The sequence below is a fragment of the Bos indicus genome, chromosome 20 (assembly GCF_029378745.1).
Source record: "Bos indicus isolate NIAB-ARS_2022 breed Sahiwal x Tharparkar chromosome 20, NIAB-ARS_B.indTharparkar_mat_pri_1.0, whole genome shotgun sequence".
Lineage (NCBI taxonomy): Eukaryota > Metazoa > Chordata > Mammalia > Artiodactyla > Bovidae > Bos > Bos indicus.
In genome coordinates, this window is record NC_091779.1 from 39,067,088 (window position 1) to 39,094,529 (window position 27,442).

The following is a 27,442-nucleotide window of genomic DNA, read 5'->3' on the forward strand; positions in this document are numbered from 1 at the left end:
AGGATTGACTGGTTGGATCTCCTTGCAGTCCAAGGGACTCTCAAGAGTCTTCTCCAGCACCACAGTTCAAAAGCATCAATTCTTTGGTGCTCAGCTTTCTTTATAGTCCAACTCTCACATACATACATGACTACTGGAAAAACCATATCCCTGACTAGACGGACCTTTGTTGGCAAAGTAATATCTCGGCTTTTTAATATGCTATCTAGGTTGGTCGTCGGAGAAGTCGATGGCACCCCACTCCAGTACTCTTGCCTGGAAAATCTCATGGACAGAGGAGCCCGGTAGGCTGCAGTCCATGGGGTTGCTCAGAGTCGGACAGGACCGAGCAACTTCACTTTCACATTTCACCTTCATGCACTGGAGAAGGAAATGGCAACCCACTCCAGTATTCTTGCCTGGAGAATCCCAGGGACAGGGGAGCCTGGTGGGCTGCTGTCTATGGGGTCACACAGTCGGACACGACTGAAGCGACTTAGCAGCAGCAGCAAATTGGTCATAACTTTCCTTCCAAGGAGTAAGCATCTTTTAATTTCATGGCTGCAGTCACCATCTGCAGTGATTTTGGAGCCCAGAAAAATAAAGTCTGACACTGTTTCCACTGTGTCCCCATCTATTTCCCATGAAGTGGTGGGACCAGATGCCATGATCTTAGTTTTCTGAATGTTGAGCTTTAAGCCAACTTTTTCACTCTCCTCTTTCACTTTCATCAAGAGGCTGTTTAGTTGTTCTTCACTTTCTGCCATAAGGATGGTGTCATCTGCATATCTGAGGTTATTGATATTTCTCCCGACAATCTTGATTCCAGTTTGTGCTTCCTCCAGCCCAGCATTTCTCATGATGTACTCTACATAGAAGTTAAATAAGCAGGGTAACAGTATACAGCCTTGACGTACTCCTTTTCCTATTTGGAACCAGTCTGTTGTTCCATGTCCAGTTCTAACTGTTGCTTCCTGACCTGCATATAGGTTTCTCAAGAGGCAGATCATGTGGTCTGGTTGTCCCATCTCTTTCAGAATTTTCCACAGTTTCTTGTGATCCACACAGTCAAAGCAATATTGACTTTATAGTCAATAAAGCAGAAATAGATGTTTTTCTGGAACTCTCTTGCTTTTTCGATGATCCAGCGGATATTGGCAGTTTGATCTCTGGTTCCTCTGCCTCTTCTAAAATCAGCTTGAACATCTAGAATATGTATATCCAGATAAATCATGATCTGTTCAGAGCAGTCTTGGTACTACTAGGGTTCAATAGTAGTTTGTGTTTCCGCTTTCAGGATATATAACCATTCCTTCGAGTAGTCTCAATAGTCCTAAATCCTTTTTGAAGGGTGATTTTGATTTGGGAAGTTGTCCAAACTTATTTGAAACCAAGAGATTAGGATAATTTGTAATAAATATGACTGTTTCAGTTTCCAGAAATAAAGCCTGAGTTTCTTCTAGGCTGACTAGAATGGCTTATGAGGCACTTGAAGAAAAGTCCCCCAAAATGTTAAGTGACAGCCGCGTCACAGGAGCAAATACTCATCTTCTCAAAGAGATCACTTTGCAGACTCGTTGAATATATAATTTCTGGCATGATGCTAAAAGATGAGTCTCATTGCTTAGAGGAACAGAGTAGGGCAGGTCTAAGGTCAGAGCTGTCAGCCAGATGGCCACCAAAATTCCTGTCATGATTCAAATCTGTGATGCTAGTAGAAAACATAAATAGGTGAATTCATTTGACACAGGCTTAGAAGATTTCTTTGAGATCATTGAGGTTGTAGGTCAATAGTGTTCTTTTTCATCTCCATAGCTTTCATGGATTTTCTTTTTTGTCCAACCCAGTGTTCCACAGGCCAGTGATCAAATGAAAGCACACTTAACCCAGTCCTCCCACTCTTTTCTGTCTGCAGAGGAGCCTACCATGGATGCAGTCCTTACACACTTGGCTTGACAAATGTAGGCATCTATAAGATGGACCTCCCTCATGGGATGGGCTGCCAACCAGTAAGTTCTGAGATTTTTGCCTTGTTTCTCTAAAGACTCCTAGGTGTATGGAATCATTGATCAGATTTTTCCAGTCATTAGGACTAGAAACTAATATGAAGCCTGTGATTAATCAAGGCCTCAATTTGACTTAATCAAATGAAAGACCATTTAAAGGAGACATTTGTTAGAAAGACCTTCAGAGTCTGAGTAATACTTACTATTAGAGATGCTTTTACATTTTGTTTTGTTTTTAAGTAAAATTGAGTCAGTTACAAATAAATGCATTGAAATAAGTTCCCAGAGCCTTGAATGCATATAATTTCCGTATACTCATCCTTGTACTCACCTTCTGTTCTCATCCACTGTACCCACATTTTCAGCATCAGAATCAGGTACCTAATTATTCTCATTCTTTCAGATGCCATTACCCACCAAACTCTTGAGCCAATTGTTTCCAGGCAGACACAGAAATCAGTTTCCTTTGTAGAGTGCCCTCATAACTGATTTCCAAGAAAAAAAATTCTCTCTTCAAAGCTGAATATCAAGTTTTTGTCCTAAGTGGGAGAAGAGTAAGGAAGGAATCTTGGTATCAAGTTAAGAAGCCCTCTTGCCTTGATTGGTACCATATGTTGCCCCAAATTGACTGTCTTGTGTTCATGTCTTGCCAAATCCCCTCTTTTGTCATTTGCAGACAATGTGCCCAGACATTTTCCATGGCCCTTGGGGAGGAAGCCACTGCCGAGATTCTCCAGTGCAAACAATTAGGAAGTGCAGCTGTGCGCCAGGTCCAACTGAGCGGGGAGGGAGGCACGTGGGGGAAGGTCAGGAGGGGGAAGGAATGAGGAGAAAGGCAAATTGGAAAAAGTGGGAAGGGAAAAGTCATGGCAAATACAACTAGGAAGTCACTCCTCATTGAGCCAACACTCCTTATAGCCAATGACCACAATACCATCAAAGCATCCATCCCCTGTCAGGAAACACATCTCAGCATCTCACCCTTATCAGACCTAAGCCAGAAACACTGTCACCCAGTGCTTCATTGGAGGCGCTCTCTCAGCTCTCCTAGCAATGGTTCTGTTCCCAATTTGATAGGAAAACAAGGTTGGGGGGATTATTCACCAGTTCCCAATGGAGGAAGCGGAAAAAACACTTCTAGAAATTTCGAAACTCCAGTCAAGAAGTTCCCCAGGGACTCAGAATACCAGCCAAAGAGAGTATTTGTCAAAACAGAAGGTGGTTCCTGAAGGCTGTTGACATCTTCTCAAAAACTGTGAAGACCTTCTCACCAGGAAAGCTGTTATTCATCAAATGCGTTGTTATTTACATTCTTTACCACTTCCTCACATGAGGGAGCGGAGGCCTGGAAGCAGCCTGAGTTCTTGATTTGTCAGCAAGCCCCACCCATGCTTGTCAGCACACGGCAGGACCCTTTGGGTGACTGCCCCCAAATAGCACCCAAGGAAAGCACGAAGTTCTCCTGCCAAGAGATCTTTAATGAAACAGTGTGAGTCACCGGGCTGAGAAGAAGAAGGTGAATGGAAGCCTTAAAAATCAGCTTTGAAAGTAAGAAAATTCACAGTCACCTTAAAATTCAGATGGGATAATGGTGGAGGTGGGAGGCTGAAAGCATGAGCTTTAGAACAAGATGTTATAGTCACAGAACATAAAACCGTGAGGAAGTTTTAAACTTCACTCAAACTCTCCTTCTGAAAGATGAAGCTCCTATTTCTCATCTTTGAAATGTAGACAGGAATATCTGCCCTGGTGGCCCCGTATTCCAGGCCTTCCTGAGACCAAGGAAGAGAATTTTTAGAACTTTTTTTTAATGGGGATGTCTTTTTAAAAAATCTTTGGTCTGTACCACACATGTGGAATCTTAGTTCCCTGACCAAGGATCGAACCCACAGCCCCTGCATTGGCAGCATGGACTCTTAACCACTGGAACACCAAGAAGGTCCCCAAAAGAGAGCTTTTGTAGAGACAGGCAGACTGTAGCAATGCCAAGGGCTACTATGCCTGCACCTCACCACCATGTGGCACCAAAAACTAAAGTCAGTTGACTGAACCTCACAGATGTCCATTCAACTTCAAGCACATCAGTGCAGAGCCTTGGAGGCAGGAGACATGGTCCTTCCCTTCCCTCCTGGCTCGGTGTCCCTCTCTCTTCAATCCTCTGCCTCCTCACTCTTTTCAGCCTTCTCCTCTGTCAGGAGGAGACAGAGGTCCTTGTATTGATAATACGAGGACCCCAGGGTCATCTCTCTAGTGGTCTCTGGAGGCTAAGTAACAGTGACAGACAGACATTTCTGCCTCTCGGAACTGTGGTCCTCGGCACATCTGAAGTCAGCTGTTCTCTTCACTCATATCTTCAAGAGGCAAGGCTAATACCCTCTCTTTATACAAGAAGTGACATCAGCCTCCTCTAGTGCTATTAGGCTTGAGAAGCGTTGGGTCTTTGCTGTAAAAAGGCATATTTATATATCTTTGTAAATACATCCCAACATATAAATTACTTGGAATAGAGAAGTTTCCAGTTCTTAGGTCCTCTTAGAGTTCACTCACTGAACACATAAAGGTACCAGGTTTGAGAGGGGGCATTTTTTTCACCTCAGCAGGATGTCACCACTCCCCTCATCAGCCTGGGCAAGAATCCAATATATGTGTGGTAGAGTTCATTTTCTCCTCCACCCCCTCCTCAGGATGTTTTCTTTCCAACTGTTCATTCCAGTCCCTGAATGTCAGAATACCTTGGGATGAAAAGCACCTCTCAACCCACTGCCCACACAATGTTCCTAACCTCATGCTGATCACATCATTTCTCTTTCTCCTTTTGCAACACAAGCTCCCTTTTCCTTAAAAATTGTTCTTTCTTGGCTCCTCACTCTTGCTTAACTCTTTGTGTGCATGCATGCTAAGTCACTTCAGTCATGTCCAACTCTTTTCGACCCCATGGTCTGCAGCCCACCAGGCTCCTCTGTCCATGGGATTCTCCAGGCAAGAATACTGGAGTGGGTTGCCATGCCCTCCTCCAGGGGATCTTCCTGACCCAGGAATGGGACCCACATCTCTTATGTCTCCTGCACTAGGAGGCGAGTTCTTTACTGCAAGTGCCACCTGGGAAGCCGAACTCTATCTTTCCACCAGATAAAATGAAAACACTTCCCTCTTTATGCCATTTCCTGGATAACATCCAGAAGAGCAGTCCCTCTCCACCTGCTTGATGTTGTCATGATGACACCACTACCCCAGGTCTCTCTCCAGAGGTGGCCTGACCTGGACTTACAGCAATGAGCCAATGAAGGAAAAAACCAGTGACAGCTGATGACTCACATTGCTGAACTTGTGCACAGTGGAGGAAAAATTTATAAAAGGTCTAGCACAGGTTCAAGCAAAATCTTCTTCATGGTTTGTTTTGTCCAAATTTAAGCCATTAGGGTTGATTTTGCTCCACACTTGGATTTCTCAAGTGACAAATGGTCTTGGTAAATTCCCAAATTATATCCTTTGAACATATGTATAATTCATCCTCTAAGGTCATCCTTGGTTGTTTTCTTTTCCTTTCTGAATAAAAATAGAAAATTTCAATCTCCAGGGGCACAGATTCATTTGTCTACTATATCCTGCCCATCAAACAACATAAATGATGCTAACAAGTGTACTTTCTGGTTTTGATATACCTTTCATTGATTCCCTTCTTCAAAGGGAAGAAGAGCCCTGAGCCCTCGATTCCAGTTCACCAAAGATCAGTGAACGCTGTCGAGCAAGCTTTTCCAAACATCGTATGTAGCCTAAAAGTATGTTTGGGGCCAGGTCATGTTTTTCTCACTTTTTAAGAGCTGAACTATAAACTATATTTATGCTTCACTGTTGATGGTGAAAACTGCAGGTTTCTATTCCTTATCTCTAGCTTTCAGGAGACAGGACCACATCCATGCCTCTAAGTGAGCATCTTGATGGTAGATGGTGTCTTGCCTCCCTGACGGCTTTCACCAGAGACCCCCATCACACTCATATCTCCCTCTGCCTTTCTTCTGCTATTCATGGATATGGGTTTAGATTCAGAGATTATGTGGTGCTACCCACCAAATTACAGGTGTGGATAAAAATTCTGAAGGTTCTCATATGTGGACACACTAGTTCTGGGACATTTGCTATTCCAGAGGGGACTGCTTCCGCTCCCCTCAGACAATGGATGAAAGTTACATGACTGTAGTACTTTCCTCTTTAGAATTCTCATTGTTCTATAAACATATTTGTTGGTGGTGGTGTTCAGTCACCAAGTCGTGTCCAGCTCTTTACGACCCCATGGACTGCAGCATGCCAGACTTCCCTGTCCTTTACCATCTCCCAGAGTTCACTCAAACTCATGTCCATCGAGTCGGTGATGCCATCCAGTCATCTCATCCTCCGTCATCCCCTTCTCCTCCTGCCTTCAATCTTTCCCAGCATCAGGGTCTTTTCCAATGAGTTGGCTATTTGCATCAGGCAGCCAAAGTATTGGAGTTAGTTAGTTAACTAATATGGTTAGTAAGTATGTTTATACTTACTTACATACTTACTAACCATAAAGACTGAGATACTTTGTAGCTTTAAAATGGTATATCAGATTAAGTGGCAATACAAGGTAAACAGTTATTTCCAAATAAATCAAATCCACATAGCAATTACATCTGAATTAAATCTATCGTGTCGATAGAATTGGCTTCCTTAGGTGAAACAGCCATCTCTCCCAGACTCAGTGACGCTCTGGGGTGTTTCTTCCACAGATGGAAATGACTGAAGTGGCTTGTTTACACCTTTGTGGCTAGGCTAGTCTTGCTGCTCAGAACAAAGCACAAGTTGTTCTGACTCTTTCCGTTTCAGAAACCTATATCCCCATATCCTGCTTTGCTGTATCTTGAGGGACTCTAGTCAATTTACTATCCTGGTTTCTTTTTTTCTCTGTTTTCCCCCCATTCTTCTGGATGCCTTTCTCACATCGTCAAATACTGTGTTTTGTTTTGTTTGTTTGTTTATTGCAGACTGCTGTCAAGCTAAAGACCAGTATATTGAACAATTCAAAGATACTCTGAGCACTTCTGTGGCCAAATCAATTGCTGGATTTTTTGCAGAGCCAATTCAAGTAAGTGTGTTAACCTTAAACATTAACTGAACTCAGTTGTAAATTATCAATTTTAACTCATACATTCTAGTGACTTCCAAATTATTTAAGTGATCACTGTTATGTCCCTTTATGTCATTCTCCTCATCCCCTTGAAAAAAAGAAGGCCCCTGGTTTTCAACTGACCTTTAAAAGTCCATCTGCTGTACTCCCAGACTGAACAGACAGATAGATGAAACTACTGAATTTGTAAATCTGTAAAAATAGAAAACCCCAGCAGTTTTCAGTTGCTTATTACCCACACTGTCAGGGTGAGCCGTTCTGTAATCTTACTAAATCCCCTTAATCTGTTTTTCTCTGCTCTCAGGAAAGACCACATTTGCAACCATTTCCCAGAAGGCATGGCATTAAGAGGAATGGCTCTTCTTTTCACTCACAGTTGAAACATTTCTAGAAACGGCTTCAAAAATTGCTAGTATCACTAATGCTAATATTGATCATGGTCTGTCTTCAGTTGTTTCTTTTTTTAATACTTTCAAGGCCCTGTGCTGTTTTCTAGGTCTTCTTGGTTTGGTCTTTTGCAGGGGGTGAATGGCGTTGTTCAGTACCCGAAGGGGTTTCTAAAGGAAGCCTTCGAGCTGGTGCGCGAGCGGGGAGGCGTGTGCATTGCAGATGAAGTGAGTGGCCACAGAGTAGGTGTGATGGAGCCAGGACAGGAAAAGCGCAGGGAGAAATCTCTAAACCCTGCTCTGCAGTCCAGGCAGAAAGCATCTACTTGCAGATTCCAAGATGAGGGTATAAGTTAATGAATCTTTTTCTCATTGACTGACTAGTTCGTTACTAGATTAGAACGTCAACGTCCCAAGTGAAGTCTATCAAATAAGATAACAGGCCTAGGATGTTGCCATTCTTCAACATACTTTTAAAACTCCTATTTGAATTCAGCTTAAACTTAGTTTAACCTCACAACCAAGTTTTCATCTTAACTTTTGCCAAAATAGTATTAGACAGTCCAGCAGCATTCATAAAAAAAATCTGTTTGGAAATTACACTTAGAAAAAAAAAGTCCAGCCTCTAAGAAGAGGGCCATAATCACAGATATTTGGAAAGTAGTTCCAGGGACTCCCCTGGCAGTCGAGAGGTTGGGGATCCCACCTCCATTACAGGGGCCGTGGCTTTGATCCTTGGTCAAGGAACTAAGATTCCACGTGTTGTGTGATACAGCCAAAAAAAAAACTGAATTGAATTGGGGGAAAAAAAGTGAACTGAAGTTCAAGATAGTTAATTTGCCTGTCAAGATCATGCTGTTAGTAGGGACAGAGCCAGAACTCACACCCAGACTCAAAGACCACACTAACCACTGGGCAACCCGCCTTTCAAGAATGATTGAACTGTGGTGTAGAAAGACAAAGGGTGGCAGGAAAGGTGGGAACAGAAGAAACTCCTGAGGGCAGAGCCAGTGCTGCACCCAGGGATCTCACATGCCTTCTTAATCAGCTAACCTTGGCTTTCCCTTCTATAAAATGAGGAATTTGGAATCTACAATAAGGGTTTCCCAAGGTGCTGCTAGTGGTAAAGAAGCTGCCTGCCAAAGCAGGAGACATTAAGAGATTCAGGTTCAATCCCTGGGTTGGGAAGATCCCCTGGAGGAGAGCATGGCAACCCACTCCAGTATTCTTACCTGGAGAATTCCATGGACAGAGGAACCTGGGGCCATGGGGTTGCAAAGAGTCAGACACAGCTGAAGTGCCTTAGCATGGGGCCATATTGGGCCATCAGTCTTTCCTGGTCTGGCGTAAGCTGGATTTAAATTTGAAATTGACTGCTTTTAGGCAAGGCATTCGCACACATAGTTCCCATTCCAATTCATAGAGGTGGACCTAGCCTGCTTCTCTCATGGCTATATGCTTCTTACCTCCTAAGACATTTGAGTTTATGAACCTTAGAATGAGTCATCTCTGTTCAACTGAAAGATTCTATGGAACTGACACCTCCTAGATGACTCACATGGTTTATGGCCCTACATAATTTCATGTATTGTCCAAGCAATCTGATTTTTTTTTTTTACCATTTATTTATGGTACTTAGATGAAATAAAAAATGAAAATAGACAGGCAAGTTGGATGGATTTGCCATGAGCTTTCTTACATTCTCTTTTGGGCAAATTCATCAGCTTGTGTTCAGGGACTCAAAACTAGGAGACTCAGGATTCGAGCCCAGGTCTGTCTGATTCTCATACCTAAGCTCTTCTCCTGTGTTGCTCACTCTTATCTAATTGTAACCCCCAAATTCGCCTTTGCAACAGCACCTTGGAGAGAGCAGAAAAATTAAAAAAAAAAGTCTGAGAAGGACCCTTATTCTTTCAAGAGCATTTCAGAATCAGCTTCAAGTGCCTACACCTCTATCCTAGAAGAGCAGTATGTGTAGAGAGAGAGAGAGAGACAGTCCAAGAGACAGAACCAGAAGGGAATCAAGGACCCACCACCAAAAAAGGCTCTGGCAGAAATTTGCATGGGAATATTTGTGCGCCTTTATTTAGTTAGGCACTTCTGCCACATTTTTATTCATTCTACAAACACTTAGTGTCTACTTTTATCAGGCACTCTGCTAGATATTATGGATAAAGAGAAAAATGAGATACAGTCTCTGTTATTAGGCAAGTGAGTGTGTGCATGCTAAACACTTCAGTCATGTCTGACTTTTTGCAACCCTATGGACTGCCTGCCAGGCTCCTCTGTTCATGGGATTCTCTAGGCAAGTATACTGGAGAGGGTTGCCATTTCCTTTTCCAGGGGATCTTCCCGACCCAGAGATCTAAACCGCATCTGTGTCTTCTGCATTGGCAGGCGGGTTCTTGACCACAAGCGCCACCTGGGAAACCCTATTAGACATGTACTCTGGTGATAACAGTCCAAGGTGAGAGGTTCTGATGGCAGCCTAGGTGCCTTGTAGGAAAATTTTCCTAGCCCAGATAGTGAGGAAACCATGTTTTGAAGAACAAGAGGCGTTAGCGAGAGACAGAGCAGGGAAAGGATCTTCTGGGAAAAGGAAACAGCACGAACAGAACAACTGCGGTCAGCTTAGTTCCATCCTGAGTTAACCGGCTTCACTGAGTCCTCCTCATGACTGATTCTCAGGAAGAAAAGGACACCACAGGGAAGAGGCCAATCAGCCTGTCTGGGCTGAATGGCAGACGCCCCAGCGCCAGCCTGCATGCTGTAGTTACTGCCTCATCCAGCATGGGGCAGACGCAGCCTTCCCACAGAGGGGCCTTATTCAGGATTGCTAATCACAACAAAGTTTTTCACATGCATTATTTATATAACCCTCACCACAACCCTGTGATGTATTGCTATTAAGTGTTTCCACTCAACAGAGCTAACATAGGTCCAGAGGAGTTAAGAAACATGTCTAGAGTCACACAACGCTAGCAAATGGCTTTTGGTGCCTAAAAGCTCAAGCATGGTGCTTTTTCCATCATAGTACAAGGATGGTGGTGATGATGATGTCAAGGAGGAGAAGATAGAAGAGAAGGAAAGAGACCAGAGAGTCAGGAAAATCAGCATTTCTCAGAAAGTTCCCGGTGATTTCGGATTTGTTTCCATCAGGTGCAGACAGGATTTGGAAGGCTGGGCTCTCACTTCTGGGGCTTCCAAACACACGATGTCCTGCCAGATATTGTTACCATGGCTAAAGGGATTGGGAATGGCTTTCCCATGGCAGCAGTCGTGACAACTCCAGGTAGGAACCACGGGCAGTTCGTGTCTGCTTCTGGGCCCCCTGCATCCCCAGTCGTAGAAAACATGTGTATTGTACCTAGTGTGGGCTGGGGACCGTCATGGAAACTACACACGCATTTCCCAAGTAATGTTAAAGGGAAACAGTCTGTCTGCCAGACTGTGGAAAAGATGGAAGAAAACCAGCCCTTTTTGCTCTTTGCTGTAGGGAAGACCAATTCTCCCAGCCTCACATTGAGATGTAGGGTTCTACTACATTGACAAGATCTAGGCAACAAAAACAAAACCAAAACCAAAGCCAACACAAGAGATCCGTGTTAACCAACCTGAAGCCAGATAAAGTTTAAAGCTAAAGTATCCAAGGAGTCATATTCTTGAAGAACACTCCAACTTAGTCTTGCCACCCCAAAGAGCTATAGACTCAGCCTCCAGAGTGATAGTTTTCTCTGCTGATCATCAACAACTAAATACAATACAATCTCACTTAGCTAGAACAGTCTATAAAATGAACATTAGAATTAATTTTATTACCCGTTTTAGTGAAGTTTTACCGAGAATACTTTTACGAACCACTTATTATTGAAAATCTTAAGATTATTTCATTTATTTTTCCCACCAATAGCAAGCACACTTGAGAAACTCCAAAGGATAATTAAGTGCCTTGTAATATTTCAGTGCTTTTATGAAATGAGGAAAGATGGTGTTGAAGGTGAACTATAATGAACCGGATATATATTTTCACCCTCAGACCATCTGGAGATTGTTATGAAATCCTTGCTATGAGAGTTTTAAAAAATATTTCCTTCTTAGTCCCAAGAGTGGAATACAGAAAAAAGGCTAACTAATGAGGATTCATGTACGTTCCCGTAAATCAAGTTTTAAAGTACTTTTCAATTCACACAACACATTGAAGATTTTATTAGTAAACTTCTCCTGGAGTAAATAAGCAATTTTTCCCTATCTATTGTATTCATCAGCTTGGTCTATCATAACAAAATATTGCAGGCTGGGTGGCTTAAACAACAGACATTTATTTTCCCACCGTTCAAGAGGCTAAAGTCCAAGGTCAGGGTAAGAGCCCAGTTGAGTTCTGGTGAGATCTCTCTTGCAGATGACCCTCTGGCTGTGTCCTCATGAGTCCTTTTCTGCAGTGAGAAAGGGCTCTGGTGTCTCCTCTTCTTATGAGGGCACCAATCCTATTGGACTAGGACTCCACCCTTATGACCTTAGTTGCCTCTAGGGAGTTGCACTGGGGGTTAGGGCTTCAGCATATGAGTTGGGGATCCCTGAGGGGGGAGACACTTCCATCCATAACATCACTATCATGAATTGGAGGCCATGAAATCTATTGTAAACACCTTTCTACAACATGAAAGTAAATATAACCCAAGTGGCATGATGAGAAATTACAGACGTGTCACTCGTTATCCACCTTTTGTTCTCTCCCTCTAGATATTGCCAAGTCCTTAACCAAGCGCATGCTTCACTTCAATACCTTTGGAGGGAACCCCATGGCCTGCGCCGTTGGTTCAGCAGTGCTTGAGGTACATTCCAGCAGCTATGTCAACACCACTCATCTCACCAAACAACTACTTCAAAACTACACACGTATTATCAGGACTCTACCACATGACATAATTAAAGTGGAGAGTTAATTCCTAGTCCCTGAATCTAAGTTTAGATTTCCAGGTATTATTCTGCTCCCTCTCCCTTTTTTTGAAATCTACTATCAGTGCTTCAAGTATTGGATATGAAATAACATATAATAAACCTCACACATATGAGAAACATAAGAATTCCCCTAGCTAGCTGGTAGCACTGAAATCTCTTTTGTGGTTTCATTGGTGTTTTATGGATGGTGGCATATGTTTTATGTTTTATGGTGACCAATGGCAATTTTTGATGTCAGGTGAATTTTGGTCCTGTCTTGTATATGCTTCCTTACATTTGTTGTACTGTCATAAATGAAAAGACAAAAGAGCAAATGACTTCTATGCAATTCCAACTAGGTGATTCAGCTGTGGTTCAGCACGAGCCCATTGAGTTTTGCCTGTGGTCTCATCTGTTGGAAAAGGTTTGCATAATTCTATGAATAATAGCACTTGGTGCTAGTGGTAAAGAACTCCCCTGCTAATGCAGGAGACATAAAAGATGTGGGTTCAATCCTTGGGTCAGGAAGATCCTCTGGAGGAAGCATGGCAACCCACTCCAGTACTCTTGCCTGGAAAATGCCTTGGACAGAGGAGCCTGACAAGCTGCAGTCCATAGCATCACAAAGAGTCGGACATGACTGAAGGGGCTTAGCATGCATGTATTACATGCATAATAGCACTTTAAATAAGTGTAACATAGTTTCTGAAAGACTGCACAAGAAATTATTAACAGTGGTTGTTTGTGGGGAGGGAAACAGTGGCTGGAGGACAGGGATCAGTGAGGCTCATTCTGCTCTTTGATTCTGTACTTTGTGGTGTTTGAACAAAGCACATGTTTCACTTATTCAAAAAAAAAATTTTAAGTATTTTTCAATAAAAATAAGTAAAAGCTGCCCTTTCTAATTAAAAAGTATATTCAAATATGACTAAATCTCAAAAAGAGAAAGTGTGGGTAGGATGTGACATTTATTTCATTCTGTAGAAATGCCAACTAGTGTTCTAAAGAACTAGTGTTAAAAGTGCTGTGTCACCTCAAACAATTTGGCAAGTAGGATGTAGGTGAACAAGGAGGTCTTAAAAACATCAAGTTCTGCCTGCAGTCATGCAGTTACTATTGGCTGCTTATAAATATACTGTACTGCTCATATGTGGTCCAGAATTGCAGGTCTCTTACTATATAGCACAGGAAACTCTGCTCAATGTTATGTGGTAGCCTGGATGGGAGGGGAGTTTAGGGGAGAATGGATACATGTATATGTATGTCTGAGTCCCTATGCTGTTCTCCTGAAATGATTACAACATTGTTAGTCAGCTCTAGTACAAGATAAAAAGTTTAAAAAAGAAAAGAATCACAGATCTCTGCTGTGAGCGGAAGTAGGTGAAAATCCTTTTATATCTCAGGTGCCCTGACTCTGGGCCCACACAGAGTCTCTTATTTTTCCCTAAATGTTTACCCACTCCTGAAGATGAGAAAGGTATGAGGGAAGTGTTCCCTCTACCAAGCCTTTTTTTCTCCCTACAGCAGATCTTTCTATGAGACAAGGTATGGTCACATGACCTCGGGTTCCATTTGTCTCAAGTTTTGTAAACAGGTCACATACATTTATTTCTCAGTCCCTTTTGAAACTGTTTAAATAGAAAGTCATTTGGGGCTTTTTCTCAACAGGTGATTAAAGAAGAAAATCTACAAGAAAATAGCCAAGAAGTTGGCACCTATATGTTGCTGAAGTTGGCTAAGCTGCGGGATGAATTTGAAATTGTAGGAGATGTCCGAGGCAAAGGTCTCATGATAGGAATAGAAATGGTGAAGGATAAGGTAGGTGGTGATCTACTGGTCTCTCTGTGGCTTCTTGGGGCAGCAAGAGTTAAGGCAGGAAGCCTCGGCTACAAGCTCATTCATTCAGAGATAGAGCCGGCAAGGACTACAAGACTCAGTGAAGCTCATTAGAAATGAATAGAGAGAGTTGGGGCTTCCCCAGCAGCTCAGTGGTAAAGAATCCACCTGCCAATGCAGGAGACATGGGTTTGATCCCTGGGTTGGAAAGATCCCCTGGAGGAGAGCATGGCAACCCGCTCCAGTATTCTTGCTTGGAGAATCCCATGAACAGAGGATCCTGGCTGGCTACAGCCTATGGGGTTTGCAAAGAGTCAGACACAACTGAAGCAACTGATGGTGACAGAGAGCATTGAGTATAAACATGGAGAGTGCTAGAGGAGTGAGGAGGAGAATGTGGAAGAGGGAGCTGATGGTATTCTTGCCAGAGTAGGCAAAGAGCATCGGCAATGACTGAATATTTTGCATTGGAAATACAAAGAAGGGGAGAATTATTTGGGGAGGGACAGGCAGCCCAGAGAGCTAGTAGCAGGGAAAAGGGCCAGGAGAAGGCTGTGGTGATGGTTTGGGTGAGGATGTTAAAGATTTATAGGGTTTTGTATTTATTTGTGAATGGACTTTAATCTCTCAGGTAACCAGGTGGAATGTGACTTTCTGATGACATACCCCACTGTGACCTCAAACTCAATATGACAACTGAATTTAGTATTTTCTCTTAAGCCAGTGATTCTTCCCAAGGTCACTGTTTCTGTTCTGTATCTCCATTCTTCTCCCAATTCCCCAGCTTCAAAACCACCAAATAATCTGTGGCTCCTTCTCTCTCCTTATTTCTAATGTGAAGTCTTATTGATTCTTTCTTCACCATGTTTTTCAAATCTTTCCCACAGTTCCTCCTGCTGCCCCTAGGGTCCATGTCAGTAGGAAATCATCCCAATCCTCCATAAAAGTGAAATCTATATCCTCAGAGGAGAGCGAGAGCAGGAGAATTCTGGCACGGGAAGGAATAGTCAGATCAATGCCTTCCCCCTAATTCTTATCCATGGGAGATGTCTTGCTATCTGCTGTCACCATGCCATCCTAATTTAGAAGGTCTGATGCTCAATTCTTTCAATATTCAGCCCAGACCATGGATATAAGACTTTTCCCTTAACACCACACAGCAGAGACAGTACAAGGCTGGAATGTTTAATTAAGATTTTAAAGCTACGGGAAGACAACAGGAAGAGTACTGCAATATAAAATCAGGCCCTCTGGCTCACAAGCTGTGACATCCACATCTTCAGCTTGGGGCCCTGTCAAAAAGGCTGTTCTAAAGTTCAGACGAGTCCTCTCCCAACCCAGGAGCTCCCTCAAGGATGTCTAGGCTCCTCAAAGCCCAGAATCCCCCGAGGAAAGCCCCATGAGAGAGGAGGCACTCTTCCCTTCCCCGCTAGTCCAAACCCAATGACTGTGTGCTTCAAGACATGTGGACAGAGACACTCATCAGGTCTTGGGTTGTCCTGGTAAAACATCAGAATTCTCCCAAATGGCCACTGATACCAAACAAGCTAAGTGATGGTACATCCATCCTATGTGGCACAGAAATATGTGTGACATGGGAAGATGTGCAGACTGTATTATGGAAAAAATAAGACAGGCTATAAAATAGTATATATAGAATGAGCTTTTTTCCTCTTCTCTCTGCCCTTCAGTAGTTTTAAGCATGGGGTCTGAAGGAACTTCTCTATCGCTAATTCTATCCATTGTCCCCTCAATGACAGTACATTCAAATACTGCTCAAACTTTTCCCCAGTCATGGAATATGATACTCTCTTCTCTGTCTCTAGCTTTGAAAATCCTAGCCTTGTTCAAGATCTGACTCTTCCCCACACCTCCTCTTTAAGCTTGCCTTTGCTTCTCCTGTCTAAAGGGACTCCAGCCTTCAGAGAATCCCTCTCCTACTCCCTGTCTAAAGAGCTCCTTTGAAAGGATCTTTCAAATCATGTACTTGTTGACTCGATTTTCAAGTATCAACATCTTTTTTTCCTATGTAAATTATATGCTTTTGAGGCCAGGAAATACACAGATGGTGAGCACTTTACCAGTGTTAATTGATTGATTTCAGGCCCCTGCAACACTTCAGACCACTTTCATGTAATTGAAACAGTACAGAACTTGGCTTTGATGCTGTATTGATGTATATGATGTATTGATGCTGAACAATATAACCCAGATTTAAAACTCCCATGTGCTATTGGTAAGGATGTGAACTGGATACAGCCCTTTGGACAGAAATTCATCTGTGTCTGTAAGATTAAATGTATACATTTTGACCTAGCCATTCCACTTATAGAGATGTGTCCTAGAGAAATATTCACAGATGTGTGTAGATATAAATAAGTGAGGGTGTTTGCAATATTTTTTATAATCATAAACAAAAATAGAAAATCACATATATGTCCAAAAATAGGAGATGAAACAAATTGCTCTACCAACAAGCGACAAAATACTAGGCAGTCTTTAAAAAGACTAGGTCCATGAGGGTGGGATGATTTGAGAGAATAGCACTGAAACATGTATATTACCATATGTGAAACAGATCACCAATCCAGGTTCGATGCATGAGACAGGATGCTCAGGGCTGGTGCACTGGGATGACCCTGAGGGATGGGATGGGGAGGGAGGTGGGAGGGGTCTCAGGGTGGGGAACATGTGTACACCCATGGCTGATTCATGTCAATGTATGGCAAAAACCACTACAATATTGTAAAGCAATTTGTCTGCAATTAAAATAAATTAATTATTTAAAAAAAATAGAATGAGACTAGGTCCAGATACACTGACATGGAAAGATGTTCAGGATACGTTGTAAATTGTTCAAAACAAATGCAAAACATTATAAAGGATGAATTATTTTTAAAATGTGCATTTAAATGCATCTGTATGCATAAAAAATTTGTCTCGTTCACACCAAATTACTAACAGGCAGTGTCCCTAGGAGTAGGATTTTAGGAAGAGAAACTTCCAATTTTTACTAAATGCATGTCCATACTGCTTTAAGGAGTTTTTCCCAATAACCGTGAATACTTTTATATTGTTTAAATGAAAACCTACCCTCTCAAAACAAGTTGAAAAACAAAAACAAAATAAACAGGAAGCTACATTATACTGTCAAGAAGAGGCTAGCTACTAACATGCCTATTTGATTACGGGGCTGGTGGAACTTAGGTTCAAGCACGGAGCCGGGTCAGGCTGTCCTGTGGCTTTGCCTTATTAGATTTTTTCAACCATGCTTTTCTCTGCATATGCCTACAAGATGGTCAGTTAGTCTTGGCAGTTGAGGCTAGGGAGTGATAAAAAAGGACAGAGGAGCAGAGAGGGAGCTGGCTCAGACCAGGGTGAGACTAAAGTCCCTCCCCAGGCCCCTGATGGCCACCCAGACCCCAGCAACCCAGCTGCCCCTCAGGAACCCTTCCTGACCTCTGAACTCTCATCCCCTAAACCATACTCGACTTCTTTCTAGTTTCTACAGTTTGTGCTGTTCTGTGCTTAGGTGCTCAGTCGTGTGTGACTCTTGGTGATCCCATGGACTGTAGCCCACCAGGCTCCTCTGGATTCTCCAGGCAAGAATACTGGAGTGGGTTGCCACACCCTCCTCAGGGGATCTTCCCAAGCCAGGGATTGAACCCAGGTCTCTCACATTGCAAGTGGATTCTTTACCAGCTGAGCTACCCAGGAAGCCCTTTTACCATTTAGCCCTAAATTATATTGCCGTGTTTTAGTCTTCCCTCATGAGAGCCTCAGGGACAAGCAGGACAACATTTTGGATCAGTGAGGTGATCCTAGTCTTTTATCCCATCATGGGTCCTCTTCTTGTCTGAACATTTAAATAATATTTTCCTAGTCTTAAAGCTTCACAACAGACTGAGAATATAGACCTCTCTGGAAGGTACAGTCTGAGTCTGTGCTCAGCCACTGACACCTAACCAGGAAAGGATTCAGGGTGGATGGGGCAAGGGGGTGGATACCCAAGCCTATGGGAAGGCAGATGGAAAGCGCAGAGCAGAAAAATGAAGCTGGGAGCATGGGAGGGAGCCCTCCTCCACCTCGCAGGGATCGCAGAGGCTGGCCCATGAGCCAGGATCATGCCTTTGAAGCTAGAGAGCCAGACCCAGTGCTGATGCTCTCAGGGCTGTGCCACAGAAGAGAGGCCAGTGGCAGTGACAGGGCTCAGCGCTCACAACTGAGGGATCACAGCCCAGCATCTGAAGAGCATTTACAAACACAGATGCCGAAGCCCTGCTCTACAGGCTTCCCAGGTGGCTCAGTGGCAAACAATCCACCCGCCAGTGCGGGTTCAATCCCTGAGTCAGGAAGACCCCCTGGAGAAGGAAATACCAACCCACTCCAGTATTCTTGCCTGGAGAATCCCCACGGACAGAGGAGCCTGGTGGGCTACAGTCCCTGGGGTCACAAGAGTTGGACGTGACTGAGCGACTTAGCACACAGCACATAGTGTTAAGGTGGGATCGTGGTAAGGTGCTAGTGGTAAAGAACCCGCCTCCCAGAGCAGAAGACATTAAGAGGTGTAGATTTGATCCCTGGGTTGGGAAGATCCCCTGGAGAAGGGTATGGCCACCCATTCCATTATTCTTGCCTGGGAAATCTCATGGACAGGACGGCCAGGCGGGCTACTGTCCCTGGGGTGGCAAAAGAGCGGGACATGACTTAACGACTAAATAAAGCCCTACCCCAAGTAATCAATAGGCCTGACCTGAGGTCTAAATGCCTGTAGTTCAAAATGGCTTCCAGATGATGCAGATTCAGGGTCAGACTTGACTACAGAGGGAGCACTGGTATCCCCAGTCCAATGTCATCAGATGGGTGCTGGCAAGCCTGGGCCCACAAGTAGTCACCACCTTCAGATGCCATGTGACCTGAAACAACCGCTGGGTTTCCAGAGAGCTTACCTCTCCTGACCCTGGAGTAGTAAGTCTTGGGTGAAAAAGTGCAAATTCCACAAGGAGGGACGACGAGGACATAGGGCCCCACTGTAGCTGCCCTGGCTGTGCTGTGGCTCAGGGAGAGCTTGGGCTGTTTGTGCCCTTGTGCAACTTCTGAGCCATTTCCTGGACTCTGAAATGAACTTTTTACAGGGACAAAACCAAGTGAAGAGTTGAGGACAATTTCCACACAAATAAAGCAGGCTGCAAATATGGCTATTACAGAATCAACCTCCTGGGGTAACCACCTGCAGCGCCAAGATTCACTGGCGATCTGCATTCAACTTCATCTTGTCTTTGGGAATCTGGAATGAATTGGGATAAAAAAACAGATATTTTTAATAATGCCACCCCCCAAAATAAATCCTATCCAGAAATTAACAGCTTTATTCAATTACAGGGGGAGAGAGATTGAGAGGGAGGGTAGAGCATTGATTGCTTCAGTTGCTTTCATTTATTTATTTTTAACTTTACAATATTGTATTGGCTTTGCCATATATCAACATGAATCCGCCACAGGTATACACATGTTCCCCATCCTGAACTCTCTTCCCTCTCCATACCATCCCTCTGGGTCGTCCCAGTGCACCATCCCCAAGCATCCAGTATCGTGCATCGAACCTGGACTGGCAACTCGTTTCATATATGATATTATACATGTTACAATGCCATTCTCCCAAATCTTCCCACCGTCTCCCTCTCCCACAGAGTCCAAAAGACTGTTCTATACATCAGTGTCTGTTTTGCTGTCTCGTATACAGGGTTATTGTTACCATCTTTCTAAATTCCATATATATGAGTTAGTATACTGTATTGGTGTTTTTCTTTCTGGCTTACTTCACTCTGTATAATAGGCTCCAGTTTCATCCACTTCATTAGAACTGATTCAAATGTATTCTTTTTAATGGCTAAGTAATACTCCATTGTGTATATGTACCACAGCTTTCTTATCCATTCATCTGCTGATGGGCATCTAGGTTGCTTCCATGTCCTGGCTATTATAAACAGTGCTGCGATGAACATTGGGGTACATGTGTCTCTTTCAATTCTGGTTTCCTCAGTGTGTATGCCCAGCAGTGGGATTTAATTTCTCTTAGAAATAATGTCTTTAATTGTTCAAATGTCAAACATAGAATATTTTTTTAATGTATTTACAGGAGAGCCGCCAGCCTCTTCCCCGTGAAGAAGTAAATCAAATCCACCACGACTGCAAATGCATGGGGCTTCTGATTGGCAGAGGCGGCCTTTTCTCTCAGGTAAGAAAAAGGCTGGTCTTTACCTATCAGTTTAGGTAGGCATCTCCTAATGTCCCGACACTGGTCCCTTACCTTCACGCCTGTGAGAGGAGAACCCAGTTCCACTTCGTCTAGGCCTCATTGCTGGGTGCTGTGTTTAGTCACTCAGTCGAGTCTGACTCTTTGTGACCCCATGGACTGTAGACCACCAGACTCCTCTGTCCATGGAATTCTCCAGGCAAAAACTCTGGAGTGGATTGCCATGCGCTCCTCCAGGGAATCTTCCCAAGCCAGGGATTGAACCCAGGTCTCCGACATTGCAGGCAGATTCTTTACCATCTGAGCCACCAGGGAAGCCCAGCCTTTACACCTCAGATGTTTACAAAAGAAAGGGACAGTTATACCTTTAGGCCACTAGAGGGCGCCATGCCAAATGGTTTGGTTCCCACTGTTCTGCGGGCAATGGACACAGGGGACAGTCTAAGGTGGCAGAAACGGACTGCACTGACAAACCAGAGGACTTACAGGACGGGTTATAACAGTGTCATAACAGTCATGCATAAATAGCTTGTCTCATGTATGAATTAGTTCTGACCCCTGTAAAAGCAATCCTAGTTATTTTGAACTCAGTGCTAGACTCTAACCCTGTGAATCCCAGTCTACCAAGCTTTAGTGGCCGCTGTGGCCAGGAGCAATGTCACAGTGCTGGCAGCCCAGGTGACCCTGTGGAGGAGGCGGGGGACCACCCTGGCTGGGTCCCTGATGAAGAACTCAAGAGCAGCCACTCCCAGGGCCCTTTTCCTTCAGGCTGGGAAAGGCAGAGACCAAGCTCTCCCTGCCCCAAACTCCTGGAAAAGCCAAGCACAACCCTGCAGTCCGGACCCTGGTGTGGCCCTGCCGTGGGCAGGGGCTGCTACTGCTGTACAGTGAGCTGCCCACTCCATCTCTCACATCCCAGGACCCTCTCCAGGAATGTGTTCCAGGACAGAGATTTAAGATTTAGGGTCACGCCTGTTCCTCCCCTAAGTTGTCCTTGGCCTTTGGCCTCTTTCTTTCCCATTTCAAACATGGGTCATCCTTCCTAGTCTCTCTGCTCCATTCTGCCCCTCAGTCTATTTCAGCAAGCACTCTTGACCGATGCTTCTTAGGGAAAATGGAAGCTATTAGGCAAGGTCCCTGCAGACGCTTCTCTGTCAGAGCCATTTCCCACCTCTCCTAAAGGTTAGGGAGAACGAGTCATCCCTCCTGTTCAGATCTGGATCTGCCACCTGTGCTCTGGACCCTCCGCACCCCCTCCACTTAAGGAAACAGGTCTGGGTCCTCTTGTTTCTGCAGCTTTTCCTTAGCTTCCCATCAGCTTGTAAACAAAGAGACTGAAAGCTCTCCCAGCCCAAACCAAACCATAGCAAACAAAACCAGAGGAGCACTTTTGACTGGAAATGCTGTTTTGTCTAGTCCTGGTCCTAGATATTTTTCCATATGAATCAGAGAAAATTAATGATTCAAAATCCCAAGATGGGCTACTTATGAAATAAGATAGGAAACAATTCATTGTTTACTTGCTTCGTTATTCCTTAGTTACCTGGCACACACGTAAGTGCTAAGGAGCCACTGGTAGGCTGGATACAAAAGCTACAATGATAAATAAGATTTATCCTTCCCTCCATGGAGTTGGCAGAGGAGAAAGGCATAAACAGGAAATTATAATACAATATAGGAAGCTGGCGGATAACCATAAAAAGGGATAGTATAGGAGGAAAGAGAAGGGACTCCTGGGTCAGCTTTTCTGGCTAGGCTGAGCCTTAAACAGTGATAAACTCTCAAAGCACACATAGAAACATGGCAGTGTGTGAAGAGCTACACACACAAACACACTCACACAAACACACACATACCATGGGACTGGAGCAGGAGATGGGAGGCTGTGAGTAGTAAAGATGAGAAGTCTTACTACTTTTCAGACACTGTTCGAAAACTCTTTGCATACATTGATTCATTTAATCCTCTCAACACACCTATGAAATAAGCATTATTATCCTTATTTTACAGATGAAGAAAAGCAGGCACAGAGAGGTTAAGTAAGTTCCCCAAGTCGCACGGCTAGGAAGGTGCCCAAGTCATACAGGATCCAGACTCAGGCATCCTGATTTCTGAATCTGTCCTCTGAGGAAGGCGAAGCTGAGGGGACGTGACTGGAGACAGGGAGTGCAGGTGGAGGCTGATGATTTTGTTTGATCTTGAACAGCAGCAGTAGCGATAGAGGAGAAACAGAGAGCAGTCGGGCAGGGAAATGCACAGGGCTTGGGTATGAAGGAAGGGGAGCGTCAGGGATGACTCCCTCGGGTCTAACTTACTTTAGGGAGTGTGAGGATAAGTGCAGCTTCAGACTTGTTCCCTTTCCTTCTTAGACAAGTCTGTAGATCAGAGGAAAAAAATAAGGTGAGGATCACAATTTGGAGGTCATCAACGTAGAAGTGGGGAGTGGAGGAGATCTCCTGGGAAGGGAGTCTGGATGTGAAATGCAGAGAGGTGAGGAGAGACACATGGGTCATATCAGCATTTAAAGGGCAGGTGGAATAAGAGGTACCCAGATGGAGACAAAACACTGGCAGAGAGGGACCTCCCTGATGGGCCAGTGCTAAGACTCCTCGCTCTCAGTGCAGGGGGCCCGCGTTCGATCCTTGGTCAGGGAACTACATGCCACAACTAAGACCTGGCACAACCAAAGAAATAAATATGTAAAAACAACAACAGCAGGCAGAGCTGTGAGGAGAGTGGGAGGCCATAGAAGCAAGAGTGGAGAGGTTCGGGAAGCGGGAGGGACTGGAATGCTAAATGCAGACGAGAAGACCAGAAAGGATAAGGGCTGGGATGTGCTCATTGGATTCTGCACTCAGCAAGTGACTAGTAGCTTTAGTCAGAGTGGAGTCAGAAGGCTGGTGGGACAGAAACCAGACTGCACTGGGTTGAGATGTGAATAGAGGGAAGGCAGAGTAAAAGATAATGGCCAATAGCATCAACCAGACTTTTTATTTATTAAGTATAATAAAAGGAAGGATAATGTTTGTATGGTAGCTAGAAGGGACCAGGAAGGTCAACACATTTTTATTTGTATCCAGTACTCTTGCCTGGCCCCTTCATGGGTCACTGCCTTGTCATGGCAAAGGGCTTGTGAACTCAATGCACGCCATTCAGGGCCACTCAAGACAGACAGGTCGTAGCAGAGAGTTCTGACAAAATGTGATCCACTGGAGGAGAGAATGGCAAATCACCCCAGTGTACTTGCTGCGAGGACCTTATGAACTTATATAAAAGGCCACAAAGATGTGACACCAAAAGATAAGTCCCCCAGGTCTGACGTTGTCCAATATGCTACTGGGGAAGAGCGAAGGTTCAGTGTTAAGTGAACCAAGAACTTCCAGATGTCCAAGCTGGGTTTAGAAAATGAAGAGGAACTAGAGATCAAATTGTCAACATTCACTGTATTATAGAGAAAGCAAGGGAATTTCAGAAAAATATCTATGTTTCATTGACTACGCTAAAGCCTTTGACGGTGCGGATTGTGACAAACTGTGGAAAGCTCTTAGAGGATGGGAATATGTACCCATCTCCTGTATGCGGGTCAAGAAGCAACAGTTAGAATCCTGTATGGAATGACTGCATGTTTCAAGATTGAGAAAGGAGTACAACACAGCTGTCTGCTGTCACCCTGTTTATTTCATCTATACGCTGAGTATACCATGAGAAATGCTGGGCTGGATGAGTTACAAGCTGGAAATCAGAATATGTGGGAGAAATATCAACAACCTCAGATATGCAGACAATACCACTCTAATGTTAGAAAGCAAAGAGGAACTAAAGAACATCTTGATGAGGGTGACGGAGGAGCGTGAAAGAGCCAGCTTTAGACTAAATATTTTTTAAAAACGTAGATAGTGGCATTTGGCCTCATTACTGCATGGCAAATAGAAGGGGAAAAGGTGGAAGTAGTGACACATTTCCTCTTTTTTGACTCCAAAATCACAGAGAACAGTGACTGCAGCCATGAAATCAGAAGACGATTGGTCCTTGGCAGGAAAGTGATGACAAACCCTAGTGTGTTGAGAGACATCACTCTGTCAACAAAGGTCCATATAGTCAAGGCTATGGTCTTTCCAGTGGTCACATACTGTTGTGAAAGCTGGACCATAAAGAAGGCAGAATGCCAAAGAATTGATGCCTTCAAACTGTGGTGCTGGAGAAGACTCCTGAAAGTCCCTTGACAACAAAGAGATCAAACTAGTCACTCTTAAGGGAGATCAACCCTAAATATTCACTGGAAGGACTGATGCTGAAGCTGAAGCTCCAGTATTTTGGTCATCTGATTTGAACAGATGACTCATTGGAAAAATCCCTATTGTTGGGAAGGAGAAGGGCATCAGAGGATGAGATGGCTGGACGGCATCACTGATGCAATGAACATGAACTTGGGCAGACTCTGGGAGATGGTAAGGGACATGGAGGCCTGGCGAGCTGCAGTCCATGGGGTTGCAAACAGTCGGACACAACTTGGCGACTGAACAACAACAACAGCTCTTACCTGGAGAATCCCATGGATAGGGGAACCTGGCAGGCTACAGTCCATAGGGTCACAAAGAGCCAGACATGACTGAAGAGACCTGGTGTGCATGCATGCATGTGTGGCTTGGATTCGATTTACAAGAGCTTTAAGTGTGCTTATTTATAGGCTGAGGGGAAGTTGAGGAGGAGGTGAAGATGCAAGTGAATGCAGAGACGTTTCCTGGAGGGGAGGTGAATGTCGTTTCGTGGGCCAAAGGCACAGGTGGAAAATTTGGAGTCGAATACTAGAGACAGCTCATTCTCTGAACCTTCAGGCAAGAATATAAGAATGCACGTGGGAGCGAGCAAATTTACAGAGCGCTCTTGCCTGACAGCCTCTGAGAAGCATGAGGCAAGAGTGTTGTGAAATAGAGTGAGGGGTGCAGGAGTTGAGCCAGGGATGACAGAGGACCTGAACGTTTAGGGCTCCAGCAGAAGCAGGACTCTGCTTTACTTGGTGTGTCTGTGCACCAGCAGCTTGAGTTTCTTTACCGCTTCTCAGCTGTCTGTTGGAGCACAGTTCTGTGCTAGCTCTGACCAGGGCTGGGACTTCACTGTGTGGGTACAGCAGCAGGAGGGCAGAAAGGGGCAGGTGAGAGAGTGGTTCATATCCCCAACCCTGTGCTCCGAGCTGGGTCGGAAGGGGAGGCGGAGATCTAGGCGGAGTGACAGATCCACAGATCATGGAGGCATGAGGAGACTGCTGAAGTTTCCATGAGAAAGGCAGAGGCAGTGGGGATCAGAAATTGAAGAATTCCTAGTGAAGATGAGGCTTGTGGGGCTGGCCTGGGATGTGCAGGAATGCGGAGGAGGATCATAGATGAAGTTTCTGGAAGATGTGGCGATCAAGAAACTGAAAAAGGGGACTTCCCTGGTGGTCCAGTGGTTAAGACTCCATGCTTCTAATGCAGGGGGCTCAGGTTCAATTCCTGGTCAAGGAACTAGATCCTACATGCTGCAACTAAGACCCAGCACAGCCAAATAAGTAAAATTAAAAAAAAAGAAATGGAGATGCTAGTTTGCTGGGTTTTACACAGGGACACAGAAGTCAACCTCAGCAGTGGCAGAATTGGAGGGTGAATAGAGGCCTAAGACCTCAGTGGAGGTGGTGCAAGGACCAGGAGGCCAGCAGATGACAAAAATGAAAAGAGGCAGAGAAGATGGTAAGAGAATTGTTGAGACTAGAGGATGAATGGCCTGGATACAGCACTGGGTCAGGAGGAGACCAACCCTCGAGGGAAATTTAAGGAATGTTATGAAAGCAAGATGTTGGATTCCCAGTCTAGCGCATTTCCCTGAAATCATAGTTCATTCTGTGGTGACCCTTTCCTCTATTTTTCCTTTGTCTCCTCAGACTTTCCGCATTGCGCCCTCAATGTGCATCACTAAACCAGAAGTTGATTTTGCAGTGGAAGTGTTTCGCTCTGCCTTAATTCAACACATGGAGAGAAGAGCTAAATAAAATTTTCAAGAATAAAAACACCACAAGCCTCAAGAACTCCCCACTTATGTTCAAGAGCTAATCTGAGAAATTCCAAAACCACTGGTCTTGGTTGTATGGTTGACTGCTTACCAGCCATGTTTGTTAGCAGAGTCCCTATTATCCCCTATTACCTTGAGAAAGCCATCCTTCAGGAAAGGATCTGACTCCCTAGCTCAGAGAATAAATCCTAATTAATCTGGGTTAATTATGGTAACTTGACTCCCCTCTGTGGTGAATGTTTATACCTGATATGTGATATGATTCCTCCAGGAAAATCTTCCAGTGGAGGTGCCTTCAGGGAAATGTTTCTTCACCCTCTGCTCTTCATCTTCAGAAGAGATGTCTTCTTCTTGCACCAAAGCATCACATGTCAGGGTAGGATGGCTCCAACCACAACAACCACTTTGCAGTCTTGAGGACAAAGCTTATTTGCTGAGGTTGGAAGATAGAGAGAAGCTGAGCTCTTAGTGATGTCAACAGGCCACTGACTTACCCTGTCCTGGAGCCACCTTACCTTCAGGCTTCTTATTATACAAGAAAATAAATCCAATAGACTACACAAGTCTTCTTAATTTTTCTCTTATTACAATCATAAGCATCCTGAGAAATGAGGCAGAAAATACCCCATGTAGATAACTGTCCTGTCCTTTGACTCCCTTAAAATGTTTATCAGAGTCTTCTTTGTCTCCGCTGCCATCATCTTACCTTGGACTAAATTCTCATTACTCCTATTTTTTTAATACTATGTCTGAAATTATTTATAACAAGACTTATAGCAGTCTACACATATTTTTATACTTTCTGTTTTTAATATGCATTTCCAATGTGGTTGATCACAGGATATTGAAT

The 27,442-nt window shown here is 44.1% G+C and overlaps 1 protein-coding gene across 2 annotated transcripts in view; it reads left to right on the forward strand.

Moving 5' to 3' along the window:
• Nucleotides 1-27,155, forward strand: part of AGXT2 (alanine--glyoxylate aminotransferase 2) — a 43,058-nt gene extending 15,903 nt beyond the window's left edge. Inside the window, exons 6-14 of one of the 2 annotated variants that reach the window (XM_019983076.2) lie at nucleotides 1,895-1,988; nucleotides 2,662-2,755; nucleotides 6,992-7,092; nucleotides 7,656-7,748; nucleotides 10,680-10,812; nucleotides 12,261-12,352; nucleotides 14,127-14,276; nucleotides 20,434-20,532; nucleotides 26,465-27,155. In XM_019983076.2, coding sequence (XP_019838635.2) covers nucleotides 1,895-1,988; nucleotides 2,662-2,755; nucleotides 6,992-7,092; nucleotides 7,656-7,748; nucleotides 10,680-10,812; nucleotides 12,261-12,352; nucleotides 14,127-14,276; nucleotides 20,434-20,532; nucleotides 26,465-26,572 — 964 coding nt within the window. In that variant the 3' untranslated portion in view covers nucleotides 26,573-27,155. The remainder of the gene's footprint in view (nucleotides 1-1,894; nucleotides 1,989-2,661; nucleotides 2,756-6,991; nucleotides 7,093-7,655; nucleotides 7,749-10,679; nucleotides 10,813-12,260; nucleotides 12,353-14,126; nucleotides 14,277-20,433; nucleotides 20,533-26,464) is intronic. The other variant, XM_070774783.1, reaches the window with a different exon arrangement.
• Nucleotides 27,156-27,442: the final 287 nt, after the last annotated feature.